We start from the raw sequence: 16,499 nt of genomic DNA on the forward strand, positions 1-16,499 counted from the left end.
GCCAAATGACACATTTTACTTTTATAACGAGATAAATTTGTTTCATTTTTATCTGGGAGTTACTAAGAGTGTAACTGAGTGCTTGAAGGTGGAATAATTACCAACCTTACTGCATAGATCAGTTTAGGAGCTCTTTGCTGGCAGTGCATTAAACCAGCTACTCAGGAATAATGGCACCACGTCATTTGATGATCTTATCTTGCCTCTGAAACTCAAAACCCAGAAAAAGACTTTTATAACTGAGTTTTGATCATAAAACTTTCAACCAGCTCCAGTCTGCAGGCAATTTTAAAACATTCTTTGGGCACCCCTTGAGCTCCTTCCCCTTTGTGTCTCCCCAGGACCGGAATTCAGCTCCTCTGGACTGAAGGCCTTTGAGAGAACTGGATTCCAGAACGTTCTGTCGGGCGTGTACCGCTCCCTGGTGCTCCCAGCAGCCGGCACATCCCTGACTGATGCTCAGCTGCTCTGCAGGCAGGAGTGCAGCCAGGTCTCGTGCTGTGATGGGTTCATCCTGAGCCAGCTCCTGCTGGATGCAGGTACTGCCTGCCTGCCCAGGAAAGCAGTGCTAAATGAGCAGGAGTCATTGTTGGACGCAGTGCACCCACCTCTGCACCATACCTGTCTCTGCATCACTGACTTTTCTTTGGTGTTGGGAAGGTTTGAGTAATGCCCAAGACCTGAGGTAGCAACCTGCTCTTGGAACAAAAATGGACATTTTGAAGGGAAAAGCCTGACAGAGTTCCAGCAGTGTTTGGGCAATGCTCTTGGGAGCATGGTGGGACTCTGTGCAGGGCCAGGAATTGGACTCAGGGATCCTTGTGGGTCTCTTCCCAAACTCAGCCTGTTCTCTGTGTGTGTGACATCTCCATCTGGATGAGACAAATTGTTCTGAAAACACCTCTCTCCATACATAGACAGCTTGGTTACCAGAAGTTGGTGCCTTTCAGCTGATGCAGGAACTAAGAAGGTGCCTCCAGATAGAGTTCTTGTGGTGCAAATAAAAATCAGCTTCCTTTTAAGAGCAGGAAAAAAGGATGCCAGACAAAATTATATTATTGCATGCAGAAATGCTAAAATCTCCCAGGTCTGGATGTCTGTCTAGGAGAGAGAGTGGTAGTGGATGGATGGAGTCTGGCAGAGGTGGGACTTTGGCACAACCAGATTTTGCCAACAAGTTCAAGCACTTTATGCCAGTGCTTACTTTTTGCAGTTTAGTTTCAAGCTCACATGGTATTTACTTTCCTCCTGGAGAGGCATTTCCTGTAGGAAATGTGAAGTTTTAAATTACATGCCTCAAGGACTTAAAGACAAGCTCTATCAACACCCAGGAGTTGGACTTGATGATTCTTGTGGGTCTCTTCCAACTCGGGATATTCTATGATTCTGTGGAATCCAGGCATGTGCTAGTGGCTGATGGTGAAGTGTGACAAGCACTTCACCAGTTTGGAGTGGAAACTGATCTTAGATTTAAGAAAATCTGTGAAAATCTGTCACAAATTATCTGTGAAGGTTTTCAAGAAAATATTTCCAGAAAATTATTCTCTGTTTTGGCATCTCTTTTTTTTTTTCTTTTTCTTTTTTGCATCACAGTATTCTAGATGGTCTTGTAAAGTCCATTTCTGGATACATTTACAATCAAATTTTGGGTTCTCTCTACTTGTGAGTGTAGAAGGTGAATATCTCTTTGGTTGGGGTGACTATTTGGATCAGTTCTACAGGTAAATGCATTACTTGGACTGGAATTTTGCTTAAAAAGAAAGAAAAAAGAAGGAAAAGGTAACATATTCAATATCTTGTGTACGCAGTCCGTAAAAACAAGCTAGAGAGGGCATTGTAAAACCTTAGAAATGCCTTAGCTGTGACACCAAGTGCAAAGCAAGAGCTGAATATTGCCTAGAAGTTATGGTAATTTTGATGCCAGAACATGTGGCCTTAAACACTCTGGTCCCCAACCCACATCACAGTGCTAGGGAGACTCAGGCCTGGGATGGCTGAAATCAGGCACCAGTTCAGGAACCCATTGTAGCAAAAATGTACAAGTGCTTTTTTTTTTGTTCAGAATCTGAGATTTTAAGACCATCAAATGATTGGATGTATCTCTTGTGGTGCTATGAAGGGCTGAGAACATTGTTGGGTATAACCAGGTAACAGTAATATTTTATTAGCTGATAATAGTATGTGCCTGAAATTCCTAAAAAACAGGCTATAAATGTTTAGTTTGGGTATGAGTAGCTGACCTTAGCACTCAAACTTGAACATATTATTCTAATTTGCTTATTTAGGTTTTTTGGGGGTTATTGGGTATTAATACTGAAGGGTACCTCTCTCAGTAACACAGGTTTAGCTGGAGCTTAGAGAAAGTTCTGGGGGGCTTGGGTAGGTGCAAAACATCAGTGCAGTGATGCAGCTGTGTCTTTTCCTGCCCCAGGTACCATTCTGTGCAGTTTGCTGAGCTCCCCAGATGTGCTGATCTGCAATGCCAAAGGATGGAGTCCAACACCAACCTCAGCCGTGGAGGAGTTGTGTAAAGGTGTGAGCTATGATGAGAAGGAGAAGAGGTTTTCCTTCACCCTGGGAGGACAAGTGTTCAGTGGATGTAAGTGAATTACCTCAATTTACATCAATTCTCCTTATTTGTTGTATAGACACTGTCTTATTCGCCAGCCTGCCCTTGTGCTCCAATGCTTTTATCAAGTAAATCCATATCACAAGAGAATAAGAATTCTCTGGCTGGATGTATTGCTGGATAAATGGACCTCTCACATTTTGCCACATGAATATTAATGGGAGTTGAGACTGTGTTTAATATATCACTCTGTAATACCTACAGCATTTAATTCAGGCAGATCCAAGCCAATAATCTGAAAGAAAGGTAGGGTCTGTAGCAAAGATAAAAAGGGAGATGTTCAGACCTACATGGTAAAAGCAATGACAGGAAATTGAGTAAAGTTTGGCACCCTAGACCCAGACTATCCCCATAACACCTGGGACTTTCTTCCTTAGACTTTTATATTGTTATCAAAGTGATGCATAGCTTAGTGATGTGTTTTCTATGCAATTTCTGAGCATTGAAAAAACATGTTTAATTTAAACAGTTGTTCTAACAAAATTTTTTCTTTATTAGCTTCTCAGTTGATGGAAGAGGCAGAAAGAAATTTCACTACCTACCAGGAAATTTACCTGTGGAGAAGTAAGTTATCTAACAGAATTTGTTATAAAAACTTATGATGAACTGTAGGGTGTGGCAGAAGTCAGTTCTATTATGGAAATGTCACTGTCACTTCATTTCATGCTATCCAAATGAAGACACAACTCAGACGCCTATTTGGGCAGGGATGTGTAATCTGGTGTAATTCTTCTACTGCCAGTTTCATGAAATTTGGGTAAAATCTTGTGTCTGAGATGATTTTAGTACCCTTGAAAACAATATCATGAAGACACCTGCTTTGTCCCATCAGTCTCCAAGTACCATAATACTTTGGCACTTTATGCCTAATAAATGGGTTATGTTTATTAGCAGAATAATTGTATATTTTGCTTTCTGAATCTCACCATGTACATGGCAGGAATTTGCATAAATGATTTGTAATAATAATTTGTGCTTTACAAGTGCACAAAGCCTTCAGAGGGCTGTGACTGAATACAGAGTGACTGTGGATGCAGCATTTACTTTTTTCATCCAAACAATGCATTTGGGTTTAGGTGCTCCCCAGAGCTGTGCAGAGATGGGTTTACTCATTCTTGATTCAACATTTGGAGGAACTGCCAAAGGAATTTTCCTAGGTGGTGCACTTTATTTATTTGTTCAGTTTTGGGAGCTGAGGATTATTTTGTCTTGTGAAAGAAAGATAAAGGGAATTACTCTGCTCTTTGATTCCTGTTTCATTCCAGACTCTGATATGGCCACCCGCATGAAAACCTCTCTGTGTGAGGCTGCTGCTTTGGAGACAAAGGATGATCTGGTGTTATCAGGTATTAGAGCAATAGCAGACAGAGCAGGTAACAGAAGAGAGCAGGGACAGGGTGCAGAATTCAACCAGAAAATATCCTATATTGCGCTCTCTCTCTCTCTCTCTCTCTCTATATATATATATATATATGAACATATATATATATAATGAACATATATATATATATATATATATATGTTCATTATGGTATAGGTATTGTAAATTCCAGAGGATTTCTCTGAAGCAGGATGCTTGATACAGGTTTTGAGAAAGATGTTCAACATGTAGGCCTGGCTTTCTGATTCTTACCTTTGCCAGAATAGGCTGGAAATTAAGGTGTTAAAACGTTCAGTGTGAAACTTGTTCTTTTAGATTTACTGAGCTGAAGAGTCATGGGAAATACTATTTGACTGAGAAAAAGAATTTCACATAAGCCCAGGAATGAAATCCTTGGCCTGGATATCTGGCTATCTTTACTGCTATTGACAGTATGATTGTAAATGCAGGGCATAGAGAAACCCAGGATGAAACATAATCACAAGTGGTTCTTCTATGCATGATGACAGTGAGGGACCTGTGAACTTCTCTTAGCTCCTTTGTTATTCCATGGTTTGCTCTTTGTTATATGAAGTCATGTATAGGTCCAAAATAATCTGTAGGAAGTTACTGGAGTTCACTGGGGCCTTCAGCACTATAATCCTATGAGAAAGTGAGCAGTGGAGTTTGCTGAGAGCACCTTGATTCATTTTTAATGAATTAGAATCTTTGCTGAGGTGCATTGATGAGTGTCTGAGCACATAATTTAATATGTGCAAAATCCTAAAAGGAAGTGAATTGCTCATGGTATTTAAAAGGAAAGTAAGCTAAACTAATTAAAAAAACTAAAAATGCCCATTTACCTAGCAGAGCTCCTATATAGTTAGGGGTATTTTAAAGTCTAGATTTAAAAAGAAAGAGAAAAAAAATGCACTTACTATGGTGGTTGAATTATCTTGCATTTACCTGCCAAGGCATGAGTGCAGCCCTCAGGGTTTTCCATTTACCTTGCTGGGGCTGATGATATCATTAAAACCTGCAGTTATGCAAGGAATGCAGTTTTACCTCCATCCCTAAATCTTAGTCTGGGCACCAGCTGTTCAAGAGAAACTGAAGGTTGAAGTTATGACCTGAGGGGTAACAGGAATTATAGGTTACCTTTTCTAGGAAGTCATGAATGCATCTGTGAAAATGTCTACAGAGCTGTTATCACTTGATAATCATTTGTAAAACACAAAGTAACATATCTTTTCTAGTTTCTTTTTCTAGTTTCTGATAGAAAATTCAAAGCTACAGTGCATTTTCAGCATGCCAGTAGGTGCTTCAGCACTTGACAGAATCATCAGCATGTCTTCACTTCTTGTTTTCATTATGGTCTGAATATTTCACTGCATGTGAGTTTAAGTAATACATTGTCCACAATTGGACAAATTGGAACTGGGGACGAGGTCTGCTGATGATATTTGATAAATAAGAAAGTATTTATGAAGAAATTTGTAAGAGATCAGTGAAGATCTTATAAAAAGAGAGTCCATTTCTTTTAATACTGGACACTTATTTAAGGGGATGAATTTGGGAACAAGAAAATAGCTGTGATTGATTGTTTCAGAGGGAGCTCAGGAGATATAAATCACTGCATACATGTCTAAAGTTCACAAGCAGGTGACAGAAATGAGTTATTTAATGTGGTCTGTGGGAGCATAAATTCAGAGAAATGAGCTTAAATGACTGAAATAGGTATTAAGCTTGTCAAGAAAACTTTTAAGACTGAGAGGTGTAAAAGACTCTCAAGGGAATATAAGGGAACTGCTCTATTTTGAATTAACAAAACATAAATTAAGGAATTACAAACATCCTTTGAATCCTCATACTTAAATCCTCTGAACCCTCATCCTTCGCTGTTAGGATATTGTGTCACATGACAGAGTAGAGCAAACCCTCTAATTTCTAGGAGCAGGAATTCTCATCTAGTTTTTGGGTGTTGGAAACAGTCTGGCAGTGCTATTTTGTACAGTGCAGCTCAGTGAGGAGACACTGCCTACAGGAGAGTCACTGTGGGTGGACAATTCTGTTATTAAAAGCAGGCTTTGGTGTATTCTAGCCCTACAAAATGATTGCAGCTGTATTTTACATGAAATGCAGAATCTTATATATAAATAAATTTAATTAATTCCAGATGATAGTTAATTTTTTGTGGGATTCTTTGTTTGCTTGTATCTCAGATTCCACAAAGGATCTTTTCTACCTAATGGACAACAGCCAGATACAAAGTGACCAGAACTACTCCCTCCCTTACCAGCAGTATTGGATCTTCAGGCAGAAGTCTTCAGCTGAGGAAGCTCTGCTGTGGTGTCTCACACGTAAGGCATCATGGGTACTGCTATTCTGCAGGGGATAATAACTAAATGAAGTCTTTTAACAGGTGTTACAATAATATTGAGTAAAAGCTTTAGACTTTGGGGTATTTTTTGTAGGCAACTTCTAAAATTTTAATGGGAATTGTCAATGTTTGTTTATTCCTTACAGTCTTTGCCTGCCGTGGCAGAAAGGGTGCCCATAATTCACCATCAGGGTGCCCCTGTCATGGGCAAGAAAAGTCAAAGGTACAGCTTTGGCAATGCCCTGCTGTTCTTGAAGTGTACCACTCCAAATAAGGAGGTGGAGTAGTGGTAAAAGAAGGTAAAATGCAGATAATTGGGGTTAGTGATAAATTATATTTTGATGCAGTAAATGGAGAAGAGTTTCTAGTTCTACCAGGAAGTCAGAACTAAGAGTACTAAGCAGTGCACGATCCCTGTAAGAAGTCAGTAGAGCTATTCCTGTTTAAAATTAAGCATTGGCACACGTTATAGGAGCCATTGCCATGGTAATTAAGAAATGGATTTGACAGCTTTGGTTCTTTTCTGAAGGTGTGCTCTTATCCTGGGATAAACTTCAGAACAAATTGCTGTGAGCAAATGTCTTGAATAGTTGATTCTAAGAAAGTTATGTTTAATTTTGTGTGATGCTTGAATGCTTCAGAAATATTTTTGTAAAAACTTGAGACATTGTAGACATTATTGTCCTTTTTATTTGTTAGAGACCACTAATGATGCAGAGTTCTCTTATGATTATACAATTTGTATGTCAGATTTACTAAAAAAGAAAGATATTTTTATGAATTAAAATATTATAGAGAACCAATGCACTGGAGTAATGCTTGTTACAGCTGGGGAATTTATCTCTCCAAGTAGCTGTGCTGGAGCTCCTTTACTGTGCTCTTCAGGTAAACTTGCTTTTCAGTGCCACTGGGGCCAGAATGTGTCCCTCTTTCTCTTGTACTTTACATTAATTAAATTATTTAATTTGCAGATTAGTAGGATAATATTGAAATTCTCCCTTTTAGTTGTTTGCTGATGGATAGCTTTGCTCTGAAAACATGAAGGGGAGCAGAGAGGGAAAGGAACCCTTGTGTGTCTAACTGTGCATGACCTTGCTCCCCAGGTTGTGCCCAAGAGGACGAGTTCTGTCGAATGGCAGATCTGCAAAGTGCCACAGACAAATACTTTGTGTGTACCCTCTATCCAGAGGCACAGATTTGTGACAGCAGCATCAACCAAATACCAGGAAACTGTGCAACTGTGCTACCCTGGCAGCCACAGACTCTGTACCATAAAATAGGCAAGTTGTGCTATTTGGATGTATAATGTCTGCTCTAACCCTGGGAATGCAAGCCAGTGGTTTTGGCTGTTGGTTCTGAGATAAAAAGTCTGCATGTATAAATGAGTCTTGGGATGTGATGGCGCAAGGGAAGGTCAGGCTGTCTGGGATATGGTTTTTCATTTTCAGTTCAGAATTGAAAGATATCAACCACAAATTTCACTCTGTCCACATCAGCCATTCCCAAGTCAGAGAGGCCAAGTGGATCTCAAATTTGTATTTTAGTTTTAGCCCTTTTTATAACATGGGTGAAATAGGAATGTCATTGGAATGTCACAATCTACCATTAAAAATTTCTACAGTAGCTAAATAATGCAAAATCTGAAAGCACTGAGTGTAATTCTTATTTTGCTTTGAATATCTTTTAGCAAATGCAGACCTATAGATGTGAATTTTAACCTTTGCTCTTTGGATACTTGGGAAATTCAATGTTTTTCTCATAGGGCACATGAAAGAAAGCTGGACAAACAAGCGTGTTTTCACAAGAACATGTAATTTTGCTGTGACAAATGTAAAGGTCCACTGAACTGAGCTATTCAGTCATGTCATTTTGGGGAGCCCAAAGGGCAGCATGGGCTGAATAATGCATGAGCACACTGGAGTCTTCCACACTGTCACAGCTACAGCCTGTAGCTGTATCCCAGTTTAAGGCCTTGTGGAAGAAGTAGCATCAACAGGTCTCAGCAACAAAAGGCCTGTCTGGAAGTCTTTCCTTGGTGATGTAATTTGCTAAGCTTTCAGAGCCTTCACTCAGTCATTTTTTATTCATCTTCAGGCTTAAAAATCAGAATTTTCTGTGACAGCATGAAACTATATTTTAATCAATGAGAGCTCAGCATAAAAGCACAGACTGGACCCCTACCATTTGATTACTTGGCCAGTTTTTGTATACAACAAAGTTAAACTGATTATTCCAATTTTGTTTTTCTTTTTCCTTCCAGTGACTCTTAAAAGTTCTGTGAAGAGCTTCTACACACGTGTACCATTCCGGAAAGTAACAGAAATCTCAGTGAGGAATAAAACTGACATGAGCAGAAAAACTGTTTCAGATGGGTAGGACGTGAAAGTTCCTTTGTTCTCCTTGGAATTTTAACCATGTCTGGAATTCCAAGGCTGTGTTATGCAGATACAGGAATTCAGATGTATTGATCCAAGAATTGCATTGTTTGGGAGTATTTAATGAAGAAAAGATAACATATGATTTAAAGGAGATTTATAATTGAGTTATAAATAATAATCTATATAATTATTAATTATAGACATGATAATTGTTACTTACAATGCTACTATTTACCAGTTGGCCTGCTAAATCCCTTACCAATGATATACCAAATCAATTTAGGCTGATATTTTTAGGGCAGATATCAAAATAATTATCTAAATTAATAGATGAAGTCTAATAAGTATACTAATCAAGCATAAATTCATCTACATATGGAAAATGTATGGAAGTGTGTGTGTATGCTGGTTCTGCAGCCTTATTGTGAAAGGTTCACAATCTCTACAAGTTCTCATGGATAATGTTTTTCCTTTCCCAGGTTTTTTGAGTGTGAGCGTTGGTGTGATGCTGATCCCTGTTGCACAGGATTTGGCTTTTTTAATGACTCACAGCTGACAGGTATTTCCCCCCTGTTTTTGTTTCTAAAATAATTTCAGTCTTTCTTCAACATCTTGATTTTACCCTTCTTTTGCTCTGAAGTGCACTTTAAAAGCCCTTTCAGATCTCATGTACCTCTTGTCAGCACCTTTTTGGGTAACCATAACCATATCTAGCCGTTCAGTCCAATGATACGTTCCACATTTCAGAAATTATTAAAAAAACATCATGAGAATGAGTCCTTAACAGGCTGCAATTCCAACAGCAGAAAATTCAAACTGATAAAACTCCAGTTTTTTCTCATTCATCAGCTTCTTTTCCAACTGTTACTTGATTTTTTCCCCTTTTATGTTGTTTCATTTTTTAAAGCCTAAAGGACTCTGAAACCTAAGTATTACTGAAATTAGGTGCATGCAAGCACATAATGTCTGTGGATATTCTGGGGCAGTTTAGCCTTTTTGCTTGCTTGGTTGTCTGATCTTCTCTGCTCCCAAATTTTAGTCTTCTGCTTGAGGAAGAAAGTCTTCAGCTGGTGTTTGAAACTGGATACCACCCAGCTCAAAGTAGCTCAAAGTCGTTGAAAAAGATTTTAATATGTTATTACAAATTCAGATTTAGGCCACTGAAATGTGTAACTTTGGTTTTGGTGGAGTCATGTGCTAATCAGCTCTCCCTGAGGTCATTAAATGGGCTGGTTTTATAATGCATTTTGGAATTTGAAACGCTTCAGAAATACATATTTTTAATTCCTTTTTTTTTTTTTTTTGTTGAGCAGACAAAATTTTCACTTGGTCAAAAGTGAATGGCCTATAAAATTAATCCAGTGTGTTTTAGATAAGAATTAATGTGCAAATAAAAAATAGTTGATAGTTTTCATGCCTCCATATGATCATGTGAAATTTGAAGTCTTAACTGAATATGATTTTGAGTTTCTTGAAGTACTTCTAAAATAAATAGAAAAATTTAAGGTGCCCAACATGCAAAATGGAACCATTTTTATTTTATCTGATTAGTATGTAATATCTATGACATATCAGACATCCACTTTTGGCACTCATTTATTCAAGGGAACTTTCAATAGTGATTTTAACATGAGCTGAAATCTTCAATAAAACTGTGTTTCAAACCCTCCATAGTTTACAGGAACAAAATTATTTACACTAGAGCTTTTAAAGAATTTTTATCTTTATGTAAGTAGGGAACATGTTTCAAAATACATGCAGATTTTTGATTGCATTAGCATGGAAGGGCTCCTTGCTCAGAGTTGTGACCTTTGCTCAGGGAAATTCACAGTGATTTGGATTATAATGGATTTTAATGCTGGTACCCACCTTCCCTCACAATGAATTCAGTGGGATTTTTCAGCACTAGTTTCAATCATTTGCCTCATTTCAGGTATTTCCGTCCTTTGATTTCTAAGTTGGTTGAATTTCACTTAACACTCAGTGGAGCCATGCTGTGTTCTTTTTCTTCACAACACTGACTAGAAAAGGAAAATTTTCTTCCTTATTTCTATAACCACGTGCATCCTTGGCAGGTGGGAAGATTGTGTGTGTGACTCTGAACAGCCTTGGAATCCAGACCTGTGCTGAGGAAACAAGAAGTGCTTGGCACATTTCAAACTGCACTTCACCAGATGCTGAAGTCAAAATACACCCATTTGGCTGGTATCAAAAGCCTGGTAAGTGATGCAGGACACATGACCTTTCTAGTGGATTTCTGCACATTGAAGTTTTTTATTTGGCTTCAGTGTGTGAAAATTCCAGCTTCCAGCTGTAGGACCCATTTGCAAGGACCTCAAGTAGACAAGACAAACAAGTATGTGCAAAGGAAAGAAGAGTGCAATTTGATGTCCATTTTAATAGAAAAGGAATAGCAATACATCAAAGATGCATAATTTAATTTCTTACATTCTATCAGAAACTTGTAGCCAATGTCAGAATTTAAATATATTTTACCTCACTGCGCAGTCCTGATCAGGAAATCATTCTTTGTTTCTCATTCCTGGGCTTAGGATTTTACCATCCATGTGGATGCATAACCTCAAAAGGTTTGGGTTTGCTGCAGAATTTAAAATTCCATTCTGGTTATTTTGGTTAAAGAAAGGATCAAGACCAAATTCCAAAGCAGACTTGTGTTTTTCAAGCAGCAAGAAGCCATCAGGTGTTTAAACAGAAGAGCAGTTATGAGGTGTTGTGTTGTTTTCTGGGGAGGAATCAAAACCACTCCTAGTGAAGATGGATTTTATTTTCTGTGGAGAAAGAAAAGCTTCATTGCTGTGTTGAAAACTTTAAATAGGCTTCCCATTTGTCACACTCCTTTTGGGCAGGTCTAGTTCTACTTTCTTAAGCTCTGATTTTGCATGACTGAAAGAATAAGGAAAGCAATTGCCCATCTGAGTTTGTCTCCCTTTATGGGAGGACAGCCTGTTTCTTGGTCACACAGACACAACTCCTGAGCTGAGAGCCCCCATGGGGGCAGGTCTGGTGATGTTGGCAAAATCAGGGAAAATTTTTGAATAAGGAATACTTTTTTCTGCTTTTATACTGGATTATACCCTTAGTTCTTGCAGAGTAGAGAAGGGCTGATAGCTGAGAGGAGAGGGGGACAAAAAGCATGGATGTCTATTGTCCAGGGAATGGGATAGAAGGATAATCCAGTTAAAGCTGTGTAGAGATGGAACAGATATTATGTCAATACAGTGTATTTTGCAGTGTTGATAAATAAAACCTTCATTCACACTCTAAGTGTCAGAAATGTAAACTGAGTTTTGACCTTTCAAGTCTTGCACTGTCGCTGTGCCCACAGAGCCATCCATGTCCTCTTGTGGGGCAGCCCTTGTTAAAGGGTAGAGGCAGCATGGAAGTATTTTGGAAGCTGGGAAGGGGTGGGCTGAGGGTCTGGCACTGAGAGGAAGGGAAAAACACCCTGATAAAGCAATGGCAGCATCCTGGTGGCAGGGGGACTTGAGATGCAGACAGGGCTAAAAGTGAAACAAAGAAAGGTGGAGCAAACAAGAATAGCAAAGGTTTCGATACATTTCCGTTACCTGGAATTGTTTTCCCCTTGTTGGCAAAGAACCAACAGAAAATAAAGGCTGTTTCTCACGTGCCAGACAGAGAGATGATGAAGAGGAGCCCTGGTGTATGCAAAGTAGGGAATGTTAAGAGAGACAGTGACATTTCCTTATGCATTGAGGGAGCTACAGATGTGTTTCCACCATACCACTCAGCAGGGCACAGATGTTTATGCAAATGGAGATATTTACAGACAAAAATTTGTATCAGTTCTGCTGTGTCTTGAGGGCCTGAGAACCAGGAAAAGGAACAAAAAGGTTCTGAGTCTAAAAAGGAAAATGAGTAAAATTTGAAGGAGTGATTTACTGTAGGCAGTGGGATATTAGCATGATGCAGGGTCTGTGGCTGTATTCCACAGTTTGGTTTGAGGAAGGCACTTCTGTCTCTGTGTTTCATAACAGGCTAAGTTGATGTGTATCTGTCTGCTGCACAGCCCTGTTCATGAGCTATTTGATTTTGTATAGTCAGAGCTGCAGCTCAGTCAAAAAGGAACATAAAGCAGAATTTCAAAGACTTTTTGGATAAGACTTTTCCCAATCCTTCACTGCTGTGAATGGGAAAACCTCTGAGTTTTTAGAAACATTTATCAGTTACGTGCATGGGAAATACATACTGGAAGAAGTTAACAGAAAATCTGATCTGTCATCATCTTCTGTAGGGATGGTCATTTATTATGGTCTTAGTGGAGGATTTGTAACTGGTTTTACTAGCCAAAGTGTTCTACAAAATATGAATGCACAGCGGAAGCTTCATTTTTATTATTTGTGATTGTAAAATATTTATGGGAAGTATTGGCAAATGAGAAGTTTTTATATGGAAATGAATATGAAGTTTTGTGTATGATGAATTCTTATTTGCACTTCAATTTGGAAAGTGTTGTGCAGGAAACTGCCTTATTTATAATTCATATTTCTGAGAAATTCCAGTTTTCTGGAAGCAGAGAGAATCTTGTCTCTCTCCTGGTGCAGAAACCCAAATACAGAGAGGGGCATAGAAAAAAACACAGAAATACTGAAATGAGTTGTTCATAACTGCACCTCAAAAAGCATTTGTAGAAATGTTTATAAATACAGAAATTTAGGAAAATCTGGTTTAATGTACAAGCTCAAAAGGATTAGATAGCAAAGCAGCCTTGCATCCAAACTCTTGGTGTTTGTGGGGAGAAGATTCAACATCCAGGTCTGAGAAGTAATGCTGGAAATATTGAGTAACATTGCATTTTAAACCTTGAAGTATTATTGTTTTCAATGTTTATTTATTATTTATATTGTTTTCTGCTTTTAGCTGACTTGAAGAGCACCATTCCCAACCTGTGTCCACCTGTTAATTTACCTTTCAGGCCAGAAAGTGGTAAGTGTATTTATGAATTGAACAAAAACCAAAACCAAACATCTCCCCCCACCTTCCCCCACCAAAAAAGAAAAAATAAAGAGAGCAGTAAAACCCCCCCCATCCTCTATCTTGTTCATATTGCTGAAAAATCACACTATAATGAAAATGTTCCCCATGAGGTCACTCATTTAGTTGTTTACTCATTTTCATTAATTGTGTATCATTTAAAAGAAAGACCTGTCATGTCCACACTGCTGATCTAATTTTTCACACTTGCTACCACATGAGACAAAATATTTGTCAGGACTGATGAAAAAAGTTATTTATGAGTGTGGATGTTGCTTCACTTTCCAGATACAATAAATCTGGTGGCACTCATATGTTTTATTTTAAAAGTGGGTGGATCTACTTAGTAAATGAAACTTAGCTGCTCTCTTTCAGGGCTTTGTGTCTACTGACCCCTAAAAATCTATGCAAATTGTCAGCAGCTGCAGGTTTCCCTGAAGTGTCCTTTCCAGAAATACACTGCACTGCTGAAAAATGCTGTGTCTAACAGAAAGGAAGAGAATGGACTTATCTAATAATTGATAGCTTATTAGAAAACTCAATTTAACCCTCCAGTTATACTGAAATTGAGAAGTCACTTCCATCTCTGCCTTTGATCTAAACAAATATTTAATCTGATTGAATCTGTCTTTCTTTAAACTTTATTCAACTGAGCATGCAGGGGAGTTGATATTTGCAAAGAATTTTCAATACTCAGTTCAGAATTTATATGATCTGTGTTTTCATCATATCCATAACCACAAGTCATAATCAGGTTTGGTCTATTTTTAGAAAACTTTGTGATTTTTATATGATGATTTTTATGCAATAGAAGGAAAACTCCTATCTTTGTAGGTAAGCAGAAATAATTTGTGTGTGGAACACTTTGAGGAGGTGGTGGAGGAGGCCTGGCCTGTAGGTTGGGCAATTCAACTCCTTTGCCAAGGATGCTGAATATTTTTCCCCTGGGATTTGGAAAACAACTTTACTGAAGCTTTCTTCCTCCCAGAGAGAAGCTTAGTAGTAATTTTGTAATTTTCCTTTTATGTTTTTCTTGCTTGCTTAAATCTAGGAAAACAGTGCCCTGAGCAGCACTTAAGAAAATCAAGAAATTGGGTCTTTCTGGTGTTTGGTTTTGCCTCTAAGGCTGCCCAGAACAGCAGCCTCAGCAAGTGAGGTGCTCATCCTTTGTAACAACCCTGATCTATCACACGCATCCATTTCCAGGCCATCTTTCCAAATGCAGAGCAAGTATGGGTATTTCTGGTTAAGCAGCCCAAGCCAGCGCTTCCCACAGGGATGCAGGATTCTGGGTTAGAGTGGTTGTCCTGGGTATTAGTATTTAGGAGAAATACTAATAGTATGTAGGAGAAATCACTTAATTACAGAACACAACCAGGCTAGAAGTCAAATTAGCACCCATTTCCCGGACACTTTGGGCCCCTGATATCACTGATATCAAAATGCACCTGGACACCATCTGTCCTTGTTCTGCCTCATTTTGATAGTAAAAGTACCAGACTGCTTATTTTGGTCAGATTATGAACTGGGCTGTGTTGTCAGAGGTTTTAGAAAATTTTCAAAAACATTGTTTCCAAACAATTTATGATTGTATGTTATATTAATATGTGCTATAGAAGACAAATTGTTTTAGAGCTGGGCATCACACAAAAGCTACTAGCATTTACTGAATTTTGTACATTTTGGTAATGCTTGTACATGGGGATAAAAAATTACCGTGTCTGCTCTGTGGTAGCCAGATGGTGATTGTGAGAAAATGTCACTGATTAAAGGGCACTGCCATGAGTAGATGTGTGTGTGTGTGAATGTAAGTGTATCTATACATATGAAAAATAGAAATTATTCATCAAAAGATCAGAAAAATACTTAAATTTGTGTACTTTGCCAGAAGGTTCTGTGAGATTGTGAATTAATGTTATGTCCGATCTAGAGCCTGAGTTAACTGGAGCTCTATTAAGGCTTACATTTCATTGAAAGTTAATGCCCTGACTGCCTCATTTCTGCATCAGCCAGTTTGCAATGCTCAGGACAGGGTGCCCAGCGCTTTGCTTCCTCCCATTTGCAGTTACAGTGCTGCTCCTTTCAAAATCTGTGGTGTTTGCAGCCCCAACGTGCTTTAAAGAAACCCAGACAAGCAGACTTATTTTCAGCCTGGTGGCAAGAAGATGCTTTGCCTGTTTTACTCATTGTTCTTCTCAACAGAGAGGATGGAGGCATTGTAGGACCATAAAACAACAGAAAGATCTCAACAAGTTTTTACAAGTACATGGATAGCAAAAGTTAGGATAGGGAAAATATGGGGCTGCTGAATGGGGCAGGATGAGAAAGGAAATGGGAAAGGACAAGGTGCCTTTTCACCTCAGTCTTTCCTGGTAAGTCCCTCCTTCAGGATATTCAGACCAGGGGGAAGATTGCAGCAAGGAAATTTTAGCCTTTGAAAAGGAGGATCAGGTCAGGGACCAAGATGGACATACAAATCCAGGATTGCAGAGGGAGCTGGTTAATGTCATTCTGAGGCCACTCTCAAGTACCTTTGAAGGTGATGAGGGGATATATATTTTCTTTCTGTTCCCTGGTCTGGGCTTTTGAGGAAGTTCCTTAACAGTAATCGCCATAAAATGTCTAGAATCTGCAATGATAAAAATAATTTTCAGGAGCAACTTCCTTTCATGTCTTTTCCTAGAGCAGCCTGCAGCCACTAGAGAGATGCAAGAAAAGTCCCTTCCCTGTGTAAGGCCA

General features: G+C 38.8%; 1 protein-coding gene across 1 annotated transcript in view; it reads left to right on the forward strand.

The window, feature by feature from the left end:
• The window catches only part of TG (thyroglobulin), a 149,326-nt gene that overhangs the window by 47,917 nt on the left and 84,910 nt on the right, over window positions 1-16,499 (forward strand). Inside the window, exons 26-35 of the mRNA XM_064703628.1 lie at window positions 342-539; window positions 2,432-2,599; window positions 3,128-3,193; window positions 3,895-3,975; window positions 6,212-6,349; window positions 7,473-7,649; window positions 8,630-8,741; window positions 9,227-9,306; window positions 10,823-10,966; window positions 13,647-13,712. Coding sequence (XP_064559698.1) covers window positions 342-539; window positions 2,432-2,599; window positions 3,128-3,193; window positions 3,895-3,975; window positions 6,212-6,349; window positions 7,473-7,649; window positions 8,630-8,741; window positions 9,227-9,306; window positions 10,823-10,966; window positions 13,647-13,712 — 1,230 coding nt within the window. The remainder of the gene's footprint in view (window positions 1-341; window positions 540-2,431; window positions 2,600-3,127; window positions 3,194-3,894; window positions 3,976-6,211; window positions 6,350-7,472; window positions 7,650-8,629; window positions 8,742-9,226; window positions 9,307-10,822; window positions 10,967-13,646; window positions 13,713-16,499) is intronic.

This window comes from Zonotrichia leucophrys, chromosome 2 (genome assembly GCF_028769735.1).
Source record: "Zonotrichia leucophrys gambelii isolate GWCS_2022_RI chromosome 2, RI_Zleu_2.0, whole genome shotgun sequence".
NCBI classification, from domain to species: domain Eukaryota; kingdom Metazoa; phylum Chordata; class Aves; order Passeriformes; family Passerellidae; genus Zonotrichia; species Zonotrichia leucophrys.